This window comes from Egretta garzetta, unplaced genomic scaffold (genome assembly GCF_000687185.1).
Source record: "Egretta garzetta isolate BGI_Z169 unplaced genomic scaffold, ASM68718v1 scaffold85, whole genome shotgun sequence".
Taxonomy (NCBI): domain Eukaryota; kingdom Metazoa; phylum Chordata; class Aves; order Pelecaniformes; family Ardeidae; genus Egretta; species Egretta garzetta.
In genome coordinates this window covers 1,799,328-1,824,787 of record NW_009259718.1, presented here as the reverse complement: position 1 = coordinate 1,824,787, position 25,460 = coordinate 1,799,328, and the positions used below count along the sequence as shown (strand labels likewise).

General features: G+C 41.0%; 1 protein-coding gene across 2 annotated transcripts in view; it reads right to left on the bottom strand.

Moving 5' to 3' along the window:
* The window catches only part of STXBP5L (syntaxin binding protein 5 like), a 195,533-nt gene that overhangs the window by 3,620 nt on the left and 166,453 nt on the right, over window positions 1–25,460 (bottom strand). For both annotated transcript variants that reach the window (XM_009639096.2, XM_035894553.1), the window contains 4 exons: window positions 18,810–18,980; window positions 3,178–3,417; window positions 1,851–2,211; window positions 728–893 (listed from right to left, as the gene is read on the bottom strand). In XM_009639096.2, coding sequence (XP_009637391.1) covers window positions 728–893; window positions 1,851–2,211; window positions 3,178–3,417; window positions 18,810–18,980 — 938 coding nt within the window. The remainder of the gene's footprint in view (window positions 1–727; window positions 894–1,850; window positions 2,212–3,177; window positions 3,418–18,809; window positions 18,981–25,460) is intronic.

Sequence of the window (25,460 nt, the reverse complement as noted above, 5' to 3'; positions counted from 1 at the left end):
AATTAGACCATTTCTACAGCTACTGTATTTTGATGTACAATGGGAGATGCTTTCCTGACATGGAAGAAGGGGGGGTACCAATTATTGTAGTAAAAATAATGGTAAATAACTACAAATTAGATTAAAATAGAGCATACTTTTTTGATACTAACCACACTGCTTTGTCTCATGCTGCCAGCTATCTACTGAAAGCTGCAGGTATTAAGATATTTCTAGAGTTAAAATAAAAAATGATAAAAATACAGGACGGAATTAATCTTTTCACGGAGGCAGTTGCCGTGTGGCTGGACACACGCTGGTACCAAATGCTGTAGTGCTGTAGCTGCTATCCATTTGTGGCTTCCCCTTCTTCCCCTTCAGTCATTTTTAACAGTTGGTCTTTCGCAGGGTCGGACTCTGAGAGAAGCAGGCTGTGAAGCGTCCCATGTGAGCACCAATCTGCCCCTGTACGGAGCCAGCAGAGACTGCAATCACGTGCGGGCAGGCTGCAGGCTGGGACCAGCCGTTAGGGGCACAGGAGCAAGGTGACAGCGGCATGAAAAGGTCTAAACAGCGACAGAGCTGCCGACCTCTCTCTGCGGCTTTGGCATCATTCAACCAGGGCAAGTGGAGAGGAACTGCTCCTGCAGCTCAGCCTTCGCTTCAAATACAAAAATCTACCAGTAAACGCGGCAATTTACGTCTGACACAAGCACAAAGGCACCAAAAACAAGGGCTCGAGCTCTACCTGCAGGTTGTCACACATCTCCTGGCTGTACGTCAGGCGCTGGATCTCTGTGGGAGAGCTGAGGTACAAAGCTTGCCCTTCGTTAGTGAAACAAAAGGTCCGCGCTATCCTCATGTCTGTTACAGGCAAATAGTTGATGTCCAGCAGCGGGCGAAGGCTGGGCAAGCTGAAGAGAAGCAGATGCCGCCGTTAGTCACCAGCTGCCACACACGGCATGCCCGCTCGGCCGCTGCATTTTAAACCAACATTTAAGTTCATGCTTTTCCTAACTGGAATAGTTACAAAGTGCAGCTCTAAGCTGAAAAATGCTGCCATAAACATGCTGCCTTCCTGTCATCCCCTCAGGTTTCCCCACCTGGAGAAGTTTCAGCGGCCTTGCCACGATAACCCTTGGGCTTCTGCTGCTGCCCGGATTTGGGATGTGCATGGGACACAGGATGGCTCGTGCCGCATGGCTGGGCTGTTCGCAGGGCAAGGCCCGCCCCCGGGTATCGCACGGGCAGCTGCCAGAAATGGCATGGCAGGGCCCTGCTTGCACCCTACGGACAAAGGCTCCAGCATGGCCTTTGCTGTCCTCCAGCTTCTCCTGGTTCACCATTTTGGACAGCACTTTGTAAAATTTAAATGGCCTGGCTGGGGAAAGGGGGTGTGGCAAGGCGAGGGCGCGACTGCAGGGCTACTGCACAGTCAGCTCAATGGTGGAGCTGATGAGGAAGGGGAACTGGGTGCTCCGAGCTGAAAATCTTCCGAAACGAGGGAGCGGGACTTGCTACTTCACACTGGATAAACAGTACCTTTTCTATGCCTGACTTTTTCTTTACTCCTCTATACCTGACATACCATAACCGAGCAAAATATCAGGGTTCTCTTTTATGCCAGTCAAAAATCAAGAGCCATCAATTGTCACGGGTGGGGGATTATGATGGAATAAAGGTGTTTGCTTTGCTGTGCCCCACGTGGAGACAGACCCAAGGGAATGGCAGCGGGCAAGGCAGGGCATTAAATGCGCCCACCAGGGAGTTAAGGCAGAGCATCAGCCACCCTGGAGCAAACCCAAGTGGGACGTGACGGCACTGTGCCACCTCTTTGCTTAGTTTTGCCACGAGATTAGTTAGATAAGTACCTCAGTGTCATGATGTGCCCATTGGCACAAAAGCACGCCAGACAGACGCTGTTACAGAGGGTGACCACATCTGCTCGCAATAAAAAGGACGTTTCGGTGATGTTGTGGACATAAAGACATGTTTGGGAAGGCAATGAGAAGACTTTGGCTTGTTTTTCTGAACAAATGACTGCAAATTGATGATCACCCATATCCTGGGAGGAGGAAGGGGAATGCATGACAAGTTTCCTTTTTCTTGTTTTTTCACCGTCATCAGCACTGTGTGGGTCTCTCCATACTTCATACGGTGGATGTGTCAACGTCCCCATGCAGTCCAAGCATGCGAAGGTCAGCACGGCTCCCTTCAGTGTCAGAACGGTGCCTGCAAAATATAATTTCCTCTCACTGGCACCGGCACCGCAGTTAAACTGGTGGTCAGTACTGCGAACGCGCGCACATTCGGCTGACATTCAGCTTTTGCAAACAGAGCAAACAGGTTAATCTAGCTAAGGCGACAAGCCATCCTTGCTCAGTTCCTCCTGACCACACAAGAAAGCGAACAAACAGGCTGCCAGTGCTGAAAAGGTCTCAGGCAGCCTATACCAAATAATCTATATCGTACATGCTATTAGAAGAACCATAAATATAGGCTGCTGTTTATCTCTACATTATACCGGTAGGGTATCTATTGCCCAGCAGTAAAATCAGCCTCCTTACTTTGGTGACCTTGCAGCATTGTTTTTCTAAACAAATCGGGGGTGGGAAACCTCTGTTCCTGTGCACCCTCTGATTTTTTGTCATTATTTTACTTTAAACATCCTAAGCGCATACCGCCTCTCCTCAGACCTGACCTCTCTCAGCCCCCCCGTTTTCTCTGCTACACCATCTGCCACTCACCCAGCCAAGGATCTCTCCTGGTACACCAACCTGCCAACATTTCTGTTTCCTTTCCTGAACCACCTTCTGCTTCTCTGCAGCTTTCTGACAGTAAAAGGCAGCCAAACTGTTCACAGCATCCCAGATAGGATTGCATCAGAGCTGCACACGGGACTGTAATTTCATGATATGAAGGAACTCTGCTACTTTCCCTTTCCTCACAGGAAACATGTAACGTTGCCCACGCCACGAGGTCATCCTCAGGAGCAACACAACCAAAGTGACTCAGTTCACGAAGCTGCGGGTCCCTCACGAGCATCTTTCTTTACTCATGTGCCCTCTACACAGCGAGTGACCACTGCTTGATACACGTATTGAGAAATTTCTGCCCCAAAGGCCGCACAAAATCATGCAGTTATTCCCCCTGTTGTACCAAGACAGATAATAAACAGGAAAAGAGTTGCACTCTTACCACTTGGTGACACCATGACTGGCTCTGACTGCCGTAAATCGTCACTAGCAGGCAGATTAAGGGAGAGGATTAAGACCATACCGAGGCCTGTTCCAACCCAGAGACAGGGAGAGACAGCGGAGTCATTCTTTCGGGCAAAGGACTCCATGAAGTACAAAGCCGTGATTGCCTCCTTCGAGTCCCTGTCGATACTGGACACGCTGGAGCTTCGGGAACGGCTGAAGGAGTTTTCCCTATTTTCTGCATAAATAAATACAAGCAAACAGGCGTAAATTGGCAATCCGAGACCGGGCTCAAGCCTGCAGCAAATACAAACTCCCTGTAGAGTACAGAAAATACAGTTTTTGTAACCTGAGCAAACATTCTGATACTGACACGATACCAGCTTGCTGCCAGTGTATAAATAAGTGTGGAAACTGCTGTCAAACCTCATCAGTTAGATCTGCATTAGAAATAGCTGCTTATTATGGAGATTAGCATAGACTAATTAGAATTTACAACAGCCCCAGCTCAAAGGACTTGTTCTAAATAGCACGAAATAATTTTAGACCCATATGTTACCAATGCATTTAAAATTAATCCATGTATCTTGTTGCTGCAGGACATGAAGGGAGACGCCATTACCAGCTTCAGAGCACGTGTCCTTTGCTCCGCTCTTGTTTTCCATCGCCAGGACATCCTAGCGCTGCGTTCACAGCCATCGTTTATTGTCAAGCTATTAATAACCGCTCTCTGGGGGAAAGACACCCATTGCTAAATTGATCCCAGCATCCAAAACATCTCAGGGTAGAAATCAACCCCGGGCTTCCCAGGGAGCAAAGGGAGAAACCTGCTCTGCGCCCTTGGCAACGACTGCACGGCGAGCTCATCCTTCCTCCAGTGAGTGGCAGCTGGAGACAGAGCTGTATCGTCCTCACTCCAAATGCGCAGGTACCGAGATGCTCTCTGAGCTTTTCAGAGAGAAATAAGAACGAACAGGGTCCGACTGCTGCAGGGCTAAGGATCGCTGCTTTGCTTCGCCCAGTGCCAGGCAGGAAGCAGCCGTGCAAGGGAGCCCCTGGCATTAAGCAGGAACTGTCGGTGGCAACACACTGGAAGCTAAAAAGTTACTGAAGAGTAAAGGAGCCAGAAGGAAGAAGAGAGCAGGGTTGGCTGCTAGCACAGTCTTTGCAAAATTATTTGTGCCAGTGTTCCTGCCTACCAGCCCGGTGTCAAAGATAGGGCTAGATGATTGGAAACCTCACAAGCTCTTCTGCAGCAGTAACAACTAGAGGACCAGGAGGTTCTGGAGATGGAGAAAAAGTTGAAAGCTATTGGACCCGAAATAAAAGGCTCACTTCTGAACCTATGAAGTAGATCTGTGGCTGGTATGAAATTACTCTTCTTACAGCTCGGAAGAGAGAGCTGTCTCTTTAGAGCCAGTAGAAACGTCTAAAAAGAGGAATGCTTTCTTCCATGTTTGAAGAATAAAATTGGAAAAGGGCTTTCTCACGTACTCCCACTTAAAACTGGGCTAAGCCTCATATTGTAGGTATGGTTCCCGCTCTCCACCCAAAGCAGCAGTTTTACTGGTGAATCTCTTCCTCAGACAGTGGATTGCAGCATTGCGTTCCCCTACCCAGGTGACTCAGGGTAAGCTGCTGAAATTACCCTCTTCACAGCAACTGCCTGGGCAAGAGCGGAGAGAACCACGGCAAAGCACTGCTGGAACCATGGCAAGCGTGACTACATATGCTACCTTAAACGCTGGCACGCAGGGATGGGGGCAGACTCTCCTGCTGCTCTTTCGCCCTTGGCCCGGCTTCTATTCTTCCAGGGCATCCGTCACTTGTCAAACGGGAGCTTCACAGGTCAGCCGTCCCTGGCACTTGAGCCCCACTCTCATGGAATAGAAACGTAACGTCTACTTGACTTCCAAGCCCAGCCTTCTCCTCTTCACCTTCTTCATGTAGGCACTGCTGTAGCTCTCTAGGTCTGGCTCAGTACTGCTAAATCTATCTCCATAAAACTGGGGTTGTTCATTCACGTGCAAACACAGCTTCTAAGGCCTTGAGAACCAGTGTCTTCCATAACCCCAAGCACTTCGTACTTCTGCAGTGGGCTGGTTGGCCCAGCTCCTTCCTAAGCACAGGGACAGCTGCTGGGTAAAGAAGGGGAAGACAGCCATTTCGAGGTGGAGATCTACAGGGCTCCACATATATATACATATATATATATTTATTTTTTTTTCTTTCCGCAGAGGGTACCTGATTTTTAAAAAATGTTATTATGTAATTCACTTTCTCTTTAACAGGTGTATTAATATCACAGTCACATAAAATTCAAATATGGTGGTGCTCAATCTGAGAAAGATGTTGAAAGGACAAATGCAGTTAGTGTAGGCGACATACACGGAACTTAAAATATATGATGTGCCATTTGCATGTGTCATCAAGCTTTCTCCCTCCCTAAATTAACAAGAAATGTTCCTTGCTCCTGTGCAGTACAGTTAACTAATACATCTTCACAGAACTGACACTAACAGATATAATCTTTGGGACACTTTGGGGAACATACTGTGCCATTTTCTATTAAATACACTGCTCAAACTGAAATTCTGAAGACCAGCATGACACATGTCAAAATTTGATGTCATTAAACGTATCTGAACAGCAAACCAAAACCTATGATAGGCTGCAATCACTATGTGACTTTATTGGCTAGCTCTAAAGCAAGGTAGAAATCTTTCCTCTTCCTAGACTTTGGGATAAAATTTAGTTTAGGCCTATTCCCCGGGACTCCTTTCTCAAAGAGATTATACCCCCAATTCTCTATTTAGAAACTACTCCATTATATCCTAGAGCATTTTCTTTGGGAAATTTAAAAAACTTGCCATATCCTTTCCTCACATGATTGCTATGTTTTAAAACGATGTCCCATCTTCTAAAAGTGCTCCTGTATGAACACTGCCAACCTGTAGCAATCCTTAACCCAACCACCATATTCTGGGTTTTCTCTTGTATTTTCCTTTTCTCACACCGCGTGACGGGTGTAGCAAGAATGTCAGCTACCACATCCCTCTGCACAAGTCCGAACCAGGACTGCTTCCAGGAACTCCCTGTAACCTAGGTCAGACAAAGTTTATTTAGACTCCCTGCTTCAGGAAGGGGACAGGATGTTCATCTGTGAACCCCCCTCCTGCCCTGCGGGACATCCTGCTGTACGACACTTTCTCATAAATGTGCTCCTGCCTCTAAACTGCCTCCTGCTTTGAGGGAGTCCAGCATTGCCTTTTCTGTGAGAGGCACATATCCAATTCCCAGGATCCCTCTGCCCCTCACTCAGCCGTCTCTTGGAGGCAACCATGTCCTTTTCCTCCTCTTCCTCTTGCAGACCTGGATTTCTTGGCTCTTCTTTTTTTTTCCAAATACATCTGCAGGCTGTTCCTGCAGCTAGCAGCAGAGGAGCTGAGAGCACCATCAGAGGGGTCCAGTGTCCCCTGAGAGCTAACAAGCGACTATCATTTGGGAGATGCTGTTCGACGGTGAGCAGCTCTGAGCAAAAGTATTATTATCTGCAGCCAGTGCATTTCAGAAAGCTGCATTCCATGGATTAAAGCCACACAACGTAAATACCACTGCTCTCCTAAAAGCAGTCCTGCTTTCTTCAAAATGTTTTCATCTAGCCCTGTCCTGTGCATGGTTTGGGTTAGTGAGATGCAGATGGACGCTCAGGAACCAACTTCCTCCGTGACACTGGACTGGTTATTAAATTCCAGCTATAAGCAGCAGCATACAAATAGAAGGCTTCTGACTTAAAAGCAACCGCAAAGCCTCTAACTTGCTACCCACCTCACCGACAGAAACACACAGGACACTTCAACTCACATGCTAGGATAAAAACGAAGCCAGTGTTTCCGAGTCTTACCTTTGTTCATCCATGTGTGAGCAGTACAGTGACGCTCGTCGTGTGAGAATGTACTGATTCCATGTAATTGCTGAAGCATTGCCCGTCTGGAAATGTAACCTACTGCCACAAAATCGCATGCATTGCAAAAGGACAAGAACAATTGAGCCAACCGTCATCATGACATTTATACGAAAGCAGCCCTGAGCAGTTACCACCCTAGCTCTTTTTCTTGCACGACAGAGCTGTCCTGCTGCAGTGCACCGGTGTCTAGGAAAGATTTAATTTAGGGTTTGGGGGGGTTTCTGAGAATTTAAAAAGATAATTTGAGTAAATGATTCCATGTATTTCAACTGTCACCTAAAGGCGAGCACTTGCAGAGATTTTTATTTTTTTTTAACTTCCTTTTGTTCCGTGGAAACAAAACTGGAATTTCCTTAGTTTCCCATGGAATTAAAAAAAAAAAAAAAGGAGGGAGGATACTAATGAAAATATTTATGTCACTGACTTGTGCATCTTCAGGGGTACGCTCTGACTTCTCTATTCTCAGCTGCAGCAAAGGCTTTGTAAGGGGAACACATCCTCGTATCTCTTCCAAGAAACTGTCATTGTGATTACTCTAATGGATTTAGCACTAACACGGAGGCAAAAAGTCATTTTCTTCCTAAACTTAGGAATCATTAAAGTAAAAGTATCACTTGTTATGAGGAATGAAAGAAAACTACCGGTGACAAAGATCAACATTTTCACTGCAAATGTTTACATTCGTTACTGGAGAGTTTTGCAACTGACTGTCAGTGTCTTGGATGCTATTTATAGGTCCCTTCCTGGTTTTAACACAGAGAGTAATTGGTTTGCTTATAAAACATATAAAAATCGACCTCTTTTGCTATGGAAATTACTATATTCTGGAAACAAAGTTAAATGATTTACATTCTCCTCACTTGGAGATTTCTAAAAGTTTTAGTCCCAAGTATCAGACCTAACAGAAGCTAATGAAACTATTAAAACATTTGCCAGTTTAAGGATCATAATCTTAAAATTTTAAGAGAAATCTGTCACTTTTAAAATTAGATGGTCAGGAAAGCATGCAAAGCTCTGAATGCCAGTGTAAGTACACAGTAAAGGAATTATACTTCAGACATGAATTTGCACACAGTAACATCACAGAGACACAGAGACCGAACCATATTACTGATGGCAATGCTTCAGCAACACAGAGGAGAAAGGGGCAGGAAGTAACGCTGCAGGGTTTCCACACATTTAAGAACACTGCACGTTTACTTGGCTAAAAACACCTTCAAACACATTTTAACAGCACCACTCTAAAGCTGCATTCCACGTAAAGCAATTCACTAGAAAGCAGCAGAAGCCGTCTTAAGCACAAACAACGCGGTAACAATCCGAAATTTTACTGTGAATGATTTCCTGCTGGGTCACCTCAAATAAGTTGCCCTAAAACTATGTTGAAAAGCCTGTGAATATACTGCCTGAAGAGCATTTGAAGCCGGGTGGGTACGTCTGCGCTTACAGGGAGCTCACACCTGTGGGACGCTTGGCCCTCCCCAGCAAAAGTTCTGAAATGCATTGTCCTCAAGCTGCTGCAGTTATAGCCGTGTAACCTGAACGGCTTCGTAGAATTATACTGGTACAAGACTGATGTAAATGATGGCAAATAAAGGCCTGAAAGAGAAAATGGATTCAGGTCGCCAGACTTGGATATTTCCAGACTATGGAAAAGTTCAGGCTTAGGTTGTAGTTCAGCACCTTTTTAAAAACAGAAGGGAACTGTTAGGGAAGAACTACGCTTCATATTAAAAATGAAGTAGAAATAAGCATTTTTATAGAAAGATTAAAATGCAAGACATCTTTGCAGTAAGTAATCTATCAAACTGCCATAATCAATTGTATGAATCGCTTCCCTTTGCTTACACAAGCAAACTGTCTTCAAATTCAGATCGCTAAGAGCTCAATTTGGACACAGGTTGTAAATTTGGACATATGTTTATTAATCAAAGACATCACAACTCTCTAGAACTTAAATCCCAGCCTCAAATATCCATTCTGCTGAAGCGTCTTTCGTAACATTGATGGTTTAGGACAGAATGGTATGCTGTATCACTTTCATATGTGGAAGCACCCAAGAATAAGAAGGAGACAAAAGGCATTGTAGAAGAAAAACCTTGGGTTCACTCAATAACAAAGTCAAAACCAAAGTCAATGTTATAATGAAGCAAGTGAAAGCATTTGAAAGGACACTTTTTCTCCCCTCTGACAGAGTGTCTGCTTGTGTAATTGAAGTGTAGTTAGAAAAGCTTTGCTTTAAGAAAACGCCTTGGAACAGCTATGATCACATAACTTGAGCCATCTCAGAATATTCCCTAGCTCCCTATACACAACAGCCCACCACCTATTCCATTCTGCCACAGAAGTGTGTTCCGCTTCCAAAAACATTTCAAAAATTTTTTCAGATGTAGAAAAAAAAATTATGTTGATCTGAAGCGATGGCTAGCGAGCAGAAAAATGCTGGTTGAGCATGCAGTGCAAAACACACCCTCCAAATTCAACATGCCTACAGTACAGTGTGAGATTAGCTTAATTCAGAATCAAATCATCATTTACATTAAAACTGACTAGACATTCAGTGAATGCAGGAAGAACAAAATTTTCATTTAGCTGGTTGTTTTAAAAACAAGGACAATTTCCAGATTCCTGTAAGTGAATCCTAACATCCTACTAGAACCTGACAGAAAAGGCACTCCAAGGAAAAACCAAACATGACCTCTATCTAGCCCAACAGAGTTGGAATTTAGGCACAAGCAGCTCACATGCATCCAATGCAAGGCTCTTCCCCATTCCTTCCCAGGCCTTTCCTGGCCATTAGACATGCTCTTTCACAAGGCACCTCAGTCTTCAGACAACCTCCCCCCACTCCTTTTTCCAGGGACACAGGGCATCGTTGTGACCAGATTTAAGCAGGCACCCACTTAAACCTCTGAGGGAACCAGTGGTTAGATCCGATAAAGATTACAATTCAGTCTAAATGACAACAGCTCCACCGGCTTTTTGCAATCTGGCGATTGTAGCACTCAGCAGAAAGTGGAGGCCATAAGCCGTAGGCACAAGTCAGTCTAAGAGGACCGACTCCATCCACCCATGCCTTCTGCGTCTGTGGCCACAAAGTATAATGAGGAACATGTTTCCCCTGGAAGCTGAGCCCCTGATGGCTATGCTCAGTTGAGAGGCTGAGCCTAAGGTTTCTGGCCCTTCTGGTCCTATTTTTTATTTACTCTGCACCTCGTATAAAATATGAACATGTTCCGGGGAGCTTGAACATCACTGCTAGGGTCTAGAAACTGGTCTTCCTTTTGCCATAACAACCTACTTTTTATGCATGTCCTCCACCAGACTTTCTGGGCAAGTGGCATGCCCTATCTGTTTGGTTAGGACATCCACTCTCAGAAGCACTCTCTCTCAGACTGCGTCCTAAAGGGATGGGTTGAGGTATGTGGGCTGAGTTGTCCCCTTTAGTCTCAGGACCAGTTGCCATTATTTTTGATGTGTCTGTATCACAGGCAGACTGGGCTTTGCCCCTGGCTCACCTTTAAAATCTCTCTACGTCTCCTTTCTAAGAGGAAGCAGGAAAAGAGTTTTGGTTTATTTTATCTACAGTAAAAAACAAGCACACACACTCTCATCTCCACCATAAATGAAAAAGAACTTAGCACTATGGACAAGTCACTCCTGGAAATGACTATATTCCCCCCTGAATAACTATGGATCAGTTCAGTGTTCAAACTGTTTGAAACAGATATGAAAACCTTACAGAAGATACTGGCATATCCTTGCTTGGAACACTTGCTTTTTTGGTGCCAAACGTTTTCTTACAGCCATACAGAATTTGCTGTTCACAAATCTCTGAGTTTCCAGTGCCCATTAAACCAGAAGTGCTGTGATTTTGCTCAATACAGGAAAAATAATTTCAGCTTCCTAATAACTTTTTTTTATTTGAATAAAGCTTTCTGCGGTAAGGAACAGTTTCTAGATACAGAACAGGTCCTCTATGCAACATTCTTATCTGCTTTTCTGCACAGACAAGAAATGTGGTGAAAAACTGAGCAGTTAGTGCAGACTGTGGCTTACCATAATGTGTCTCAATTATTTCTTATTATACTATTCTTGCTGTTACTAGTTACAATGACGTAAAGTAACTTAAAATGCTAACAAAATCAAAATGGTTTATAAGCAGAACCAACACCATAATCCCCTCACTGAGAAATAAATAAATAAAAAAATTCAAGCCAAGGGCTTTTCCATCTGCTATGAAAGCTTAGCTGTGAAAAGCCACAGCACTTAGGGGCCTCGTGAAGTGTGGTCTCATGAGTGCTGTAACACGGCCAGTGGATCAGGTAAAGTGTCAGCTTGGCTGGCTGCTTGGGCAAGGAAGTTTATGAGAAATCATCCACTCTGCAATATGGAGAGCCATGGTAAAGGGAGTGCGGCAGAGAGTATGAGCTGTTCTGAAAACCTGCCAGAGATGCAATAACCATTTCTGCGGTTAACTACCCTTGTGATCAAAATGAATCCCCTACTGTCTCCCTGAAGTTGTGCCTCTGCCTTAGTAATTTATGTCCATTACATCCTGTCCTTTTCTCAGCGGACATGGACAACAGATTATTCCCTTCCTCTCTGCAGTACCCTGCCATGCATTTGAATCGTATGGTGCTTTTTCTTCAATATTTTTCTAGATCAAGCAACCGGGTTGTTTCTCTTTTTCACTGCAGTGGTTGTCTTAGAGGCCATCATCACTTAGTTCACATCCACATGTGGGCTTCAGACCCAAAAGACCCAAGAAAAAAGGAGCCAACGATAAAAACAGAAATCTCCCTCTTCTCCCCCCCCCCAGCCTTGCCACATGGGAAGGAGACCTAATGGTCACATTCACTCATCCAGCCCAAAAAAATCCTACGTGCTATGCATACAGCACTGCTGCGGACAGCATGACAGTATAGCCATAACTGGCAAGAGAAAAACTGATATAAATTGTATAGAAGTTACATAGGAAACACTGCAATACCCAGCGCGACATCAGCTGTGCCTGGTTCCTCAGGTTGTGGACTTTTTCAATAACCACTCTGTATCGTATTTCCAAGACCGTGACTACGGCATACTGGACCTACGAGAGCAAACATCAGCCCTTCTCTATGGCTTCACACACATATTTACAGGCTAATAGTGACTAAGGTACAGATCAATCCCAAGACTTTGGAAACCTTGTTATTGAAACAATAGACCAAATTTACTGAATCTAAAAGCCAAAGAGAAAATTACTGTAAAATTTGCTGAATCTAAAAGCCAACCCAAAAGCCTCAAAAAACTTGGCACCCTAGAACCCCAAAACCTAAACCAAAATCCAGCTGGAAAAAAATCTGAAAGCCTTTGCCAGGCTGTCTACAAAGCTTCATATGGTGATCCTCACAAATACTTTTGAATAATAAAAGAATTGTAAAGTTTATAGTATATACCAAAACCTACCCATTTCCAAAACAAATGGGACACAATCACACAAGAGAGAAAACAACTTATCCCCCAAACAGTTTTAGTCATTCTAGATGCATGTGCACAAGAAAAACATCAAGCATAAAAGTATACTGGATCTATTAAAATGGAAACTGTGTTGTACTTGCCATAGAATTTTTTATAAGGTTATTAAAGATAACGACCAAATATTCTTGAGTGGTTCGCTTTGCCAGCTCACAGTGACATTTCAATTCAAGTGCTCTATATTGAATTTTAACTACGTATAATCAAAAGAGTTAATCCAAAAGCTGAGGTAAATGCTGAAACTGAATTATTTTAAAGAAAAGCTAAAGCAAATGCAAAGATTCTGCTCTTAGCGTTTTCAGAAAATTATAATGCACAACAAATCCTTGTTAGGATTCCTTGTTCGGAAGCAAATTTGTAGCACTAACATCTAAATGGCCTTTCTGGTCAAGGGTCATTAAACTGGACCAGTTAAAAACTACGTAATGGGAAATAAAAATAATAAAGTTTTCTATCACTGCTGGTGGGAGAAAATACGATTTCCAAACACAGCATTTCAAAGGAAAAACTCCACTGTGCCTTTACTTTCTTCCTAAGATGTATGATATAACCACATATGGGCATACATATACAGAATGTTCCAATTTCTGTGTGAATGCAGGCAAGGAGGAAAAAACTGGCAGAGCCTGCCAACACACGCTCTTGATGGCAACTAGCAAGTCATGGCAGAGAGAACCTTTTGGAGAAGGCAACGTGGCTTAAAAAAGCAAAATGTTTGAAAAAAGCAATAACCAAGAAGTACCAAATCTGAAAGACTTCTCAGAGTTAGTCATAATTTATTAAACCGAAGAGGACTGTGGGCCAGCATATGTGTCTGTGCACACATCCGTATACCCACCAGCTACACAAGTATAACCACACTGAGTTCCCTCCCACAACAATTTTATTTTTATTCTCTAATGTCACTGTTTTCTTTAATTCAGTGTTTTCTTTAACTTAAAATTACAATTAAAAAATAGATTGAAATACAGATTTTGTTTTTGCTGTGCAGAAAAAGATCAGATGTTTTGGGCCTATTCATCTACACTGAAATTCTTGATCAGGCTGGGATCTCTCCTGTTCTAGATGGAAAGGGGGCTTTAACAGGATTAACAACCATGCAGTATTAGCTCTTAGACCGAGATGGACTGGTTCAGATTTTCTTGAGTAAGGATAATTTGCATTCATCTATATTTTTTCTTGCTGTTGATATTTAAAAGCACAATGTCAACTTTAATAAAAAAAGTAGTTTATACCCTGTGCAAGAAGGCCTTATCAAAAAATGTAATCATTAAGTCCTAAAATCTCAAAAATGTCTGGTCAAAAAGGACTAGAAGTTTAGAATTTAGAAGTTCAACAATGGAATTTCCTGTATTTGTGGGTTTGTTTATAATGCAAGTAAACTCTTATATTGTTGCAAGGAAGAAACAGCTTACTCAAAAGTATGTGAAAACAAGATTGTTTAGAATCAATAATATGCTATTAAGAACTTGTAGAATTCTAATTTCTTGCTAAAATTAGATATAGAATATTGAGTAACTACAGAATTTATTAGTATAGCTGTAAGAATACCGCATTTATGAAAACAGAAGATACTGCAGGACAATGTGTAACATTTTAAATACCATAAATGGTATTTGAGAAGTGCTGTATTAAATGTCTGGCTAATTACTGACAAAAAATATAACCATAACAAGCTATTTGATCTAGATACTAGTGTTTTGGGGGGACAAAATACCAGGCCTTGAAACTGAAATAGCTGTAATCTTTAGCTTGGAATAAAAATCTACTTGAGTTTAAAAGCTTTAGAGCTTTTCAAGTTTTTCCATGTTAGATGAGGATTCTGGGAAAGACATAGGTTTAAGCAGCAACAGTAACCATGCAAGCACAGACTGCTAGGTACTTAGCTTTTGAATTATTCTTCTATGAGTGCAGAACAAATATCAGCACTTTATGAAATAGAACACTTTGCAATATTTTGACCAGCAGAAAACAAGACACAGCCCCCTCCCTTCATTTGCTTCCTATGATTCATCATTGCAAAGATGTTCTTCAAAAATTCTTTTCTATATCAAGAATGCTTCTGCACATATAAAGAGGTAAGAGTCAGCAAAATCTTGACAATCAGCTAACAGGAATGAAGTCAGAAGAATTTATTGTATGAAAGTTGCACTTGATGAAAATGCTGGAAATACAGTTCCTATTGTATCAAAAGATCAGATTTAAATAAGTAGATTTTGAAATCCAGTATGAGAGGGAAAGACTGTTTTATTATTCTAATAGATACCTTATGATTAGGCACCGAAATGTATTATCTTTTTAATCAAATCAATTAGAAAAGGTTGAAAAGAGCAGGAACTGGAAGCATTATTAAAAAATCTCCAAGTGTTATCAGTGCCTCAGAGACAGGCTTAAGAAAAGGTAAGAACCACCTACCCACACACAATGGAATTTTTTTTTTTTAAATGTATTAAAAGTGCTTAACACTACTGAGATAGCAATCTCTAATCAAAATTCTACTCAGGCAGAATAATAAAATCCTGCCAAATACTAACCTGAAATACTACCTCTCCAGCGAGGACATAAAATATGTATCTTGATTCACCACATGAGAATATATATATAAAAAAATTATTTCTTTTGAATACATCTATTGTTTATTGCAGCATATACTCCTAGGTAGCCAATAAATTTTTACCACAGAAAGGATTTTTTTCATTTTATTTTGGAACAGCCCAACCAGAAGGTTTTGATCAAAGCCAGTTCCACAATTTGGAGAGAATGCTTATTCTCAGTATATTCTTTCTCAAACCTTTTAACTTCTCATCTTTCTTCTCCCTCACCCTCTTCCTTACCCCCAGTCTAAGAATCTTTCAAGAATCATACCACCTTCTACCACATTATTCAGTATAAAAACCTTTGAAAATAAATCAAACCGCTTGCCAAAGCAGTATGTCTACAAATTCAAGATGCATGAAGAACTGCTGAATGTCAGTCATTCCGGACAGATCAGCTACAAGTCAAAAGACCGATACCACAGGCATCTAAAAAATCGTTGAGATGAGTTGGACAGATGGCTTTGTTTTAATGAGAGAATATAAATAATCAGAAAATTATTTTAGTCTATAGACCTGGTGAAAGGTGACTTGTACACAAACCCACACACCCAAGGACAAACCCAAACCATGTTTCATCATATTGTACGTTGATATAAATTACTCTACAGACTCTTTCTTGCAGAAGTCACTTCACTGACCTTACTAAGAGCTGTAATACCATTTAAGTGACACCACTGATACTTTTAAATACGCATTTTTTATGTCACTTTAATTTATTCCACATCCACGAAAGGAATTTAAATGACTATCTCTAGGAAGAGATATACTTTAATATTAAACTTGATAGGTATTATAATTAGTCATGAACAACAGAAACTGAATCTTTCATGATACAGAGAAGCAGAAAGCATCATCATGCCATCAAAAAGTATCACTGTATTACTAAATGTTTTGTACTCAAGGATCAGCGGGACCTTAGTGGGTTGTAGGTTCTATATGCCAGTGCCCCTACTTACTCTGGGAGGGTGGGAGGGGAAAAGAAAACAAGAAGTGTAAAGGAATTAGGTAGTACCACGGCCTGGTTATGTACATGTAGTGCTGATATTATTGCAGCAGTATTTGCATACAAGAATTCCAGAAGAGTTTGGTACTACATAAGATGAAGAAAAACACACAGCAATAGAAACTACTTTGGCGGTGATACATTTTCCACCACGAGCTATTATATGACAATGGTACTTACCATATTTGTGTGGCGCATAGAAGTAGATGAAAGGGTTATGTTATGATCATCATCAATAACTAATGTGGAGGAAAAAATGCTGATTATGCAAATGAAAACTGCCCTTACGCACAGGAATTTATAAACACCTCAGAGCTCTGTAAATCTGCTTTAGCACAATATTCACAAAGGAGCCATTAATCAATGCAAGTTAAAACTGAAATTTATAGTAGGTTTATTATTTAAACAGGATTACTTCTTATAACTGATGGCTGAAGATTACATTTTGTCATATGTTATAGGAAGCCTGCGATTTAACATTTTTGCTGTTCAGCCTATGACTTAAATCTTTGAAGAGTCCATGATACTCTCCTAGAGGAGAGACAGTTGGATGGTCACTAAAGAAACAGCAGCATCAGTTGAAAAGTCACTACCCCCAAGTTTTTGACCCTGTTCCTCCGCAGAAGGTTAATACTTGGCCAGTGAAGTCAGAAAAACAGATCACGTGGGCACTTCTCATTTGCTTTAGTACAAAGGGAGTTGGATAATGTAACCCAATATAGAAAGCTGTTTAAGCTAAATGTTTCTGTACTTAAGCAGAAAGGGACAACTCAAAGGATCCCTCTTCCACCAGCATCTGTTCTGGTGTGATAACCTCTGGAGATGGGAGGTGATTTCTACCAGAGACCTAGTGACACAGCTGGAAGAGTCTTCAGTGAGTGCAGCCATTTTGCAGAGAGCCTCCTACCATGCTTTGCTCTGCGTCACATGGATAAAAGTAGGTAAATGCAGTTCTTAAATCAAACGGAAGGAGCTGCTAGAGGACACTGCAACAGACTTCAGGATACCAGCTCCATTTCAGTCAAAAATATAATTTTGGAACCCTCTGTGCCAAATTAGGATGTTTTCTTACAGGGTCTCACACAAGTAGACACTATTTTTCAGTTGCATGATCCCCACAGTAGTCAGAGGAAAGGCTGAAAGAGAATTTGCTATTTTATGTTACCATAAAGAAAAAAAAAATATCGAAGTTTCTAGCAATTTTCCATTAGTAACAGAGGTATTTGCATTAATTTGCATTAAAACCCACAAAATTAGACACTCCAAGTGATATAATTTCCCTTGCTCTGTCTCCATCAACAATCAGCAAAATTAGAGAGCACTGGTTCCAGCTGTAAAGACCTTCTGTGCTGCAGACACCTTTGCAGATGGGCAGGTTAGGATACAAATGCTTCTTGCAAGACAGAGGGCTAGGGTTATGGTGTTGTCAACTGCCTAATGCTTAGAGCATCATGGGGTGTTTGGGCCATGCTACAGCCTGGACAATAGCCACAGGAGATTATTATCTCTTAGGCGCTTAGCAAATTATTCTGCAACTTGATTAAAATTAAACCCTGGATTTTTAAAAGAGTTAATTTTTTAAATTAATTATTTTATTATTAAAATATTAAACGCTATCCTTTCTGTTGTTTAAATATTATTAAATTGTTACCTATTACTAAAACCGAATACATCCAACACTACAATTTATTTTATTGCTCTGCTTTTTCTGAAGCTTTTCTGCACAAAGAATGCATTGCTCTATTGCAGGAAGGCGGGGGAGCTGGAAGCCTGGGAGACAAGGGTCAAGAACACCACCAGCAGAGTGGGAACACTATCGAGATTGAAGAAGAACACGAGCTGAATGCTTCTGCTTAAACGATCTGCAGTGAAATAGATGGCACTGCTGAATTAAAATGGGCTTATTCTAAGTTTTAAGCACAATGCATTGCCATGAGTGGTCCACTTTGTTTCAGTTTCATCAAGACTCTGCACTCAGGTAGATCAAGATCTGAAGACTTTTTTCAAGCATTAAAGCAAGAAACTTATTTTAAATAGAGAAAATTGATTAGATTATGGGTTATAATTTTACTGTAAATGGTGGCCAGGGATTGTGGAATTTTATAAAGTCTTCAGTACCAATAAATAAATATATATGTGCAAAGCCTGATCTCACATTCTAAAAATATCTTACTCATTTTCAGACTTGATAAGTAGAGACAACGAGAGTTTAAAATGTTAGTACTACTAGCTGTCACAATAGCTGTACATAAGCTGCTATGAGCAATCGCTTTTCCGGAACAAAGCACCCGATCCATACAGGCGAGGGGGACGGCTGTAAGAGTTCGGCGAGGTTCAGCGTACCACATCCCTAGGCAGCACAGAGCTCAGGAGCAGGCTTGTTAGTAACAACACTAGCACACGGGGGTGGTTCTAATTCTAAACAGTCAGATGAAGACAGCAGTTCAGGGCAATGACTAGGACAAGGATCATGCTAAACTTATTTGCTTTCGCACCCAGTGAGAAATTCACGAATACTTAGCAAAATATTAATTGCCACCCACCTTCTGTGGTGACTGGGAGAGAAATCTCCATGCAGGCTGCAGACTGCGCTTTTCTGAAGGGGGGCCTCCCAGGCCCTCGGCGGTTTGCTTTTGAGACATCTGCGCTGGAAAGTCGTTTTCCTGAACTGCAGCTCTGGGATGTTGGACTCGTACAGTGACCATTCACATGATCTGGAAAGTGAACGCAAAGAGTGCTAGGTAAAGCGCCAACTCCCGAAATTCAGAATGGAGGAGAGATGTACTTTCTGATATCCAAGAATGGGTTAAATCAAACTGTCTGAGAATAGCTACTTTTTTATCAACCCAGCACATGTATACATAAGAATAACTCACCATATCTTTAAGGTATACTTTGAAAAAAACAAGGGACATAAAACGGGTACATGTTCTTATAGCTGCAGATCCCACAGCATTTTGTTGATCTACGCGAGCATGCAATTTATCAAGATACTGCTGGTGACACTGTCATCCCTGACGCTGTGTCTCCTAACAGATACCAAATAAATTTGAAAACTATCTTTCCTTTCTGCTCTCATAAAGAACTGCAAGTGTAATTTACTACAGGATAGAATTTAGCGCTAGACAGCTTCCCCACCTGACTTGAAGCTGCATGAAACAGGCGTCTAACTGCCACTATTTGGGATAATGATAAAACTAGCCAAAGTATTGCTAAGTATTTTATTCTTTATATACCACATAGATTTATTTTACTGCTAAGGGAACTGACTGCCGAACAATTGATTTGTCTGCTACAGATCTAAAGGATACGAGGCTGAGCCCTTGGACCCCTGCTAGAGGCCGCGGTCGATCAGCACAGCACACGCTGCTGTCTGAGGGGCTGAGAAACAAAACGTGGCTGCAGCAAACTCTGCCTAGACCGGTCTGTTCTTCGCTACTGGCAACAGGTCTTTAACCCACAGCATCCACTGATCAAGGCTTAGATCAGAGTTCAGAGTTGGTTGGACTGGACTATAAAACATTCATGTGACGTTTTTCTTCCTCTCATGTTGGGTAAGGCAACATGAGAAGAATTACTGAACACAATTTTCCCCTCAACATATGAAAGGACACACACCCAGGCATAATTGAATTCTTTTTGGTCAGCAGGTAATTACAACTTAAGTAAACAGCGGGTAATAAGCATAAAGAAAACTCGGACATATGTGAGCACACTGAATATTTCTATTCAAAACTATGGAAGCTCAATAATATAGGTAAGGACAAGCTTGGAGTTTCTACTTTCATTTTAAATGCCCGGTTATTTATTAGAAGATTCTGTATATAAGTATTATATTCGGTTAACCCTCTTTGATTTGTATTGTACCCAAGGAAAAGATGAATGTTAATATACCAAGATAAATTTATTTCTTGGTTACCATGCCATGATAGCTCCACTGTACACCATGAAAAGCTATTTCTACATTCAGATGATAAAACAGCTTCTGTACTGAATACAGCATATAGCGTGCTATTATATGTAGTCTTCTAGTGTGTAAGTCATGTCCTTTTCGTGTGAAAGCAGTTCAGTCCTAATGAACAAAATTGGAAAGAATTGTTCAGAATTATAGCTCAGAAACCAATTTAGTATCTGTACTGCATAATGAGACAGCTCTGTAGAAGACACAACTTTCGTGATTCTTAACATGTTTCTTAATATATGGCTATTAATTGAGCTAACAGCAGATATAAAGCTGATGTGGATGATTCATTCAACTTATAGTTAGGGAATTTTCCAAAATATGCTGCAACTATTCATATGGTTCAGTAGAAAGTCCTCTGAGACTGGGGGCCTTGTTCAAGGGCACAGGCTGAACTGTTCAGCCTCAGCAACAGAGACATCCTCATCCAGCTGTTTCTTTTCTTCAAAATTCAGTTTGTGTGAAGGATTTTCAGCATGATATCTAATTATCTCTAGGGGGATCCTAGGAAGTGGTGAGGAACATAACAGAGTAAAAAAGAATCATATTCTATAGAAACATCGACAACATTTGTGAGTCCCTTTCCCTGAACACTGTACAGAATGGGCACATTCATCTAAACCCCTATTCACTGTGCCCAATTTTAAGACAAATGCTGCTATGTTTCTCTTATTATGACTGCTTGTCTCAGTTACCTTCAAAGCCCAAACTAAACAAAACCAACCAGTAGGATCTGGGCACCTAAATCCCTTTAGTTGTTTTGACAATGCCTTTCCGAATAGGCGAAGCCAGTTCCTGTGTAAATAAAAAAAAAAATCAGGCCTAATCACTTCAAGTACTGAAGCTGGTGAAATGTTAGTGAGTGCTACAGCAATGACTGGAAGAGGGATTTTAGTGATCAGCTACACACTTTTCTATATTTTAACACTGTTCTGTTCTTCTGATTAGATATGATGTTTTTTAAATTTAAACAGCAAGGAGCAATGCAGCTTTTCAAACCTTAGTAAAAACAAAAAGACATCGTACAAAGAGCAATCTAATTATGGGAAGTAAGGCTGTGACATTTTTGCTGAGAAGCTGATAAGAATCAAGCAGATAAAGACCACCCAAATCTATTAGAAAATCCTATGTGTGTATTTAAAAATTAATTTCTCACATTTTTCATGGTATAAGCTCAGTGATACAAAACATTCCTAAAGAAAGGCTATGTACTATCTAAGAAAGGGTTCCTTACTGCATTGTCTGAAAAAAATGAAGCATGCAAGAAAAGTGATAAGAAAAACCCAATACCAGTTTCCTACGGTGTACTTTCTAAGGGGGACGGCAAGAATGCTCATGCCAAAATGACTGCAATGATTTTCTAGCCCTCTGAGTCCCGAGACACGTGATCCTCCTTTGCCATGACACAGGTCTTCCAATCACCCCAAAGAACAGGTAGAGCAGTCTTGCAAAAACCTGGCTTTTTCCCAGCTTTGTTCGATGTGTAAGGAAGAACATTCTAACTTTTTTCCTTGCTGCCTTACTGCTTTTGCCATGTGGTCATTGGGGCTTTTCTCATGCCAGAAATGTTAGTTGATACTGAGCACCAGTTGATACCAGAGACGTTAACATTGGTACTCAAGAAGCAGTGCATGGATTGCTCTGTGCTGTTGATGCAATAGCGCAACAGCTCCTAACTCACTCTTCTTCTGGAGAAGGCAGAGAATAGGTGCCTGGGGAGAAAGAACAGCACGAAAAGCCCCCTCTCTTTACTACCCTTTTCCACCACCGCATTTGCCATTGCCTCCTATCCCTTCCCATGGGTGCCGCTGCCCATGAGGTCAAGGGAATTTGCATTACACTCTCCAGTGCTCCTAGATTCCAGCAGCAAGTACCAGAGTTACCAATGTGTGACTTTTGGGCATCCTGGCTCGGCAGAGCTTATCCATGGAGCAGTCTCCAGACCGTGCAACAGCCGTTCCACTCTGCCAGAGCAGCAGCCTTTTCTCCTGATTGTGGATAGTGAACTAAGTAGCCAGGGCTCAGTTTGTAGCTATTCTGTTCATTAATACAAAAATGTGAGGCTCATGCAAGGCATTGGAAGTAATCACAGCAGATTACCCCATGCTACAATACATTAGTCCATTTTATACTGATTTAACTGCACTGATTTAATAAAGCAGATAGTAACAAATTGTATCTAAGATGTATTAAAATATATAAAATAGAAGTGCATGACATAAAATTCTCTGATGTTCTCCACTTGCTGCTCTTACAGTGCAGGTCCTGGTTGTTTTTTCTTCACCTGGTCTCATGGTGTTACTCCTATGAATGAAAAATGCTTTAGCTATCCCTGTTACCAAACAGTAGCATCATTCAGTGCAGTGTGCACCCCAAAAACTGCTTAAAAAAAGAAACAGAACTGTGCCGGATGGAATGTGGAAGAACTTCTTTACTTGGAGGGTGACAGAGCCCTGGAACAGGCTGCCCAGGGGGGTTGTGGAGTCTCCTTCTCTGGAGCTATTCAAAGCCTGCTTGGATGTTGTCCTGTGCAACCTGCTCTAGGTGAACTTGCTTTAGCAGGGGGGTTGGACTAGATGATCTCCCAAGGTCCCTTCCAACCCCTGCCATTCTGTGATTCTGTGTCACAAAAAATACCAGTGAAAAGATGAGATTAAGAAGAACTGAAGAAGTAACATTAGTTACTGGGAACTTGTGAAACTACTGAGAGATGCCTTCCGACAGATGCAATGTGCAATGTGACAGCAGCAAGCCTGCTGGAAAGCCTCAGATTTAATCTAATTTTTTTGAGGAGTATAACACAGACAGGAAGCGTAATATATATAGACATGCTGATTTTAGTTTACACACAGTAACATGTATATGTTACACAACTTGCCTTGTCATACAACTGTTTTAAACTACTTGGCGACCTCTGCAAAAGGAACGAACAATTTACCAGTGAAAAGCTTTGTTAAAATGTATTAAAAATGTCAGTACAAAAGGAGAAACATGCATTTGTAGTTGCTGCCTGGAAAGTTGTGTTATGCTAGAGGTAACAAATTAAAAAAAAAATAGGATCAACCATTTTTTTCAGTTCTAAAAAAGGGATAAATTCACACAGAAAAACTAGCTGAGAACCAGTTCTTAACTAATGATCTGAGAGAGGTTGAGAATAAAGGAATTTAAATATGACTAATTGGAAGCATTATAATATCATCCTAAATTGTTAGGAAGTAATCAAAAGATGCTTTAATATGGAGCAGAAAGAACCGGAAAAAATGAGTCCTGGAGAATCTCAACAAACATTGAGGAATTCAATCTCTGCTGTTAAAGGGAGGAAAAAATCCATCTGTTTGCACTGGGGGATTATTGTGTATTATCAATAAATTAGACTTTGAGTAATACTTATGGGTGTGACTAACCTTTTTTCTTTACACTCAAAGAGATACATATTCAAATCGAGAAAAAAAGAGATCTCATAACTGTACAAACAGCCTGAAGAACAGTCTCAGGTTTGCATGTAAAACAACCAAAATTTGGATAAAAATAGCGTGATCATTCATTAGTGAGAATATAGACTGACACCTTAGACTTTTAAGAAATCATCTTAAGAGAAAATACCTTACAAAGTCAGAATAACAACTGTCTCTTGGTGCAGTTCTGTCAACCTGGCAGGGGAGGAGGTGTGAGCCCTAGCCGGAGAGGCTAGTACAGATGGACCCCCAGCAAAATTGTGCATTTGCCATCACGTCTTCATCAGTTCAAAGAGGAAGGATGAATTGCCCTATTGACATACTGCTAGTACATTTAGGTCCACGCTAAGAGTATAACATGCTGTCATTGTAATATACTGCCTGTGTAATATAATGGTATTCTTATTATGGTAATGAACTCCTATCCTGCACTTGATCCAAGATACCATAATTTTTTTGAAAGCAGGGTGAACAGATTTATTTTTCCGGGAAAAAAATACCGTAAAGTGGTTGAAAATGTTAAGTGTGACTGACAGAGCCCTTTTTAAAACTAGTATTTTTGCCTACAATTACAAACAATGAAACCAAAATACAAAATAAACACTATCCAAATGAAGAACACTAAGAATATATTACCCTATGTCATAAGATCACCTCTGCATTATTATATCTGAAAAAACCAAATCTGTCAGTGCAAATCTAAAAATAAATCTAGCTTTTTTTCCCCTGAGAACAGTGGGAAAGTTTTGGACTACTTGGATCTAACACTGCTCCTCAGATTCTTCTGCTGAATTTCTAGCGATCGTATAACACCACACTACTGGACTGACTGTCTCAAAAAATACACAGCACTCAGTGTGCCTCAACAGAATAATATAACATAAATTGTTGCTATGCTTTGTGCAATAAACAGGAAAACACAGACGGAAAACTTGATTTAATTCTGAAACAGAAGCATGAAACCTGATACATCCTGAGCTGCACAGAGGACAACACTGAAACACGCAAGTAGGGTGGATGAACCACAAGACCACCTAGGACAGCAACAACTAGTCCTGAGTAACCCTTATTAGTAGCATTGCACCTGCATTTTCAAGATGGAAAAATCTGGGTTTAATTCTCTGGTTTTGAAAATTAAAAATTCTTCAAAAAGGTTGGACTGGAAACATTTTTTCAACTTGAAAATGCAAAAATAAAGCATGACACATAAGAGCTGGGAACTTCCTGAACAAAACTCCACCTTGCCATCTGAAATGAATGAACAAAATGTAAGATAATTACAAGGTAAGGTAGTTTTAGTCTATTCTAACCAGATGCTTCCAGAGATTCTATCACTCTTCCCCTAATTTTTTTAAAAAAAATCATTGTTTTTAACTAGAGGTACGAACGTCTGAAAAAATTGAGCTAGCACCACTCCATAGATGCTAATACAATTTGCATGCAAATACTCAACAGAAGGCGGCACAGGCATAGTCAAATAAGGCATTCCAAATATAATTAAGTTTACACATAATTTTTATGCAGCAATCAAACAATTCTAAAAAATTCAAGTTTTTCCAAACTTGTTAACATTATGCATTGTAGATTTTTGACAGATTTCTACAGGTTATTGTAATAAACAAACTAGTAACAATTGTTCATTCTTATTTTAATGTTGCAGAACCAGATTTTATAGTTGATAACTTCTGATTTAGAGTTCTTATTTATCCTTCTTTTGTTATCACTTTGTTCTCAAAATAATTATACATGGAATATTATTACTTTCTAAATATTCTTCT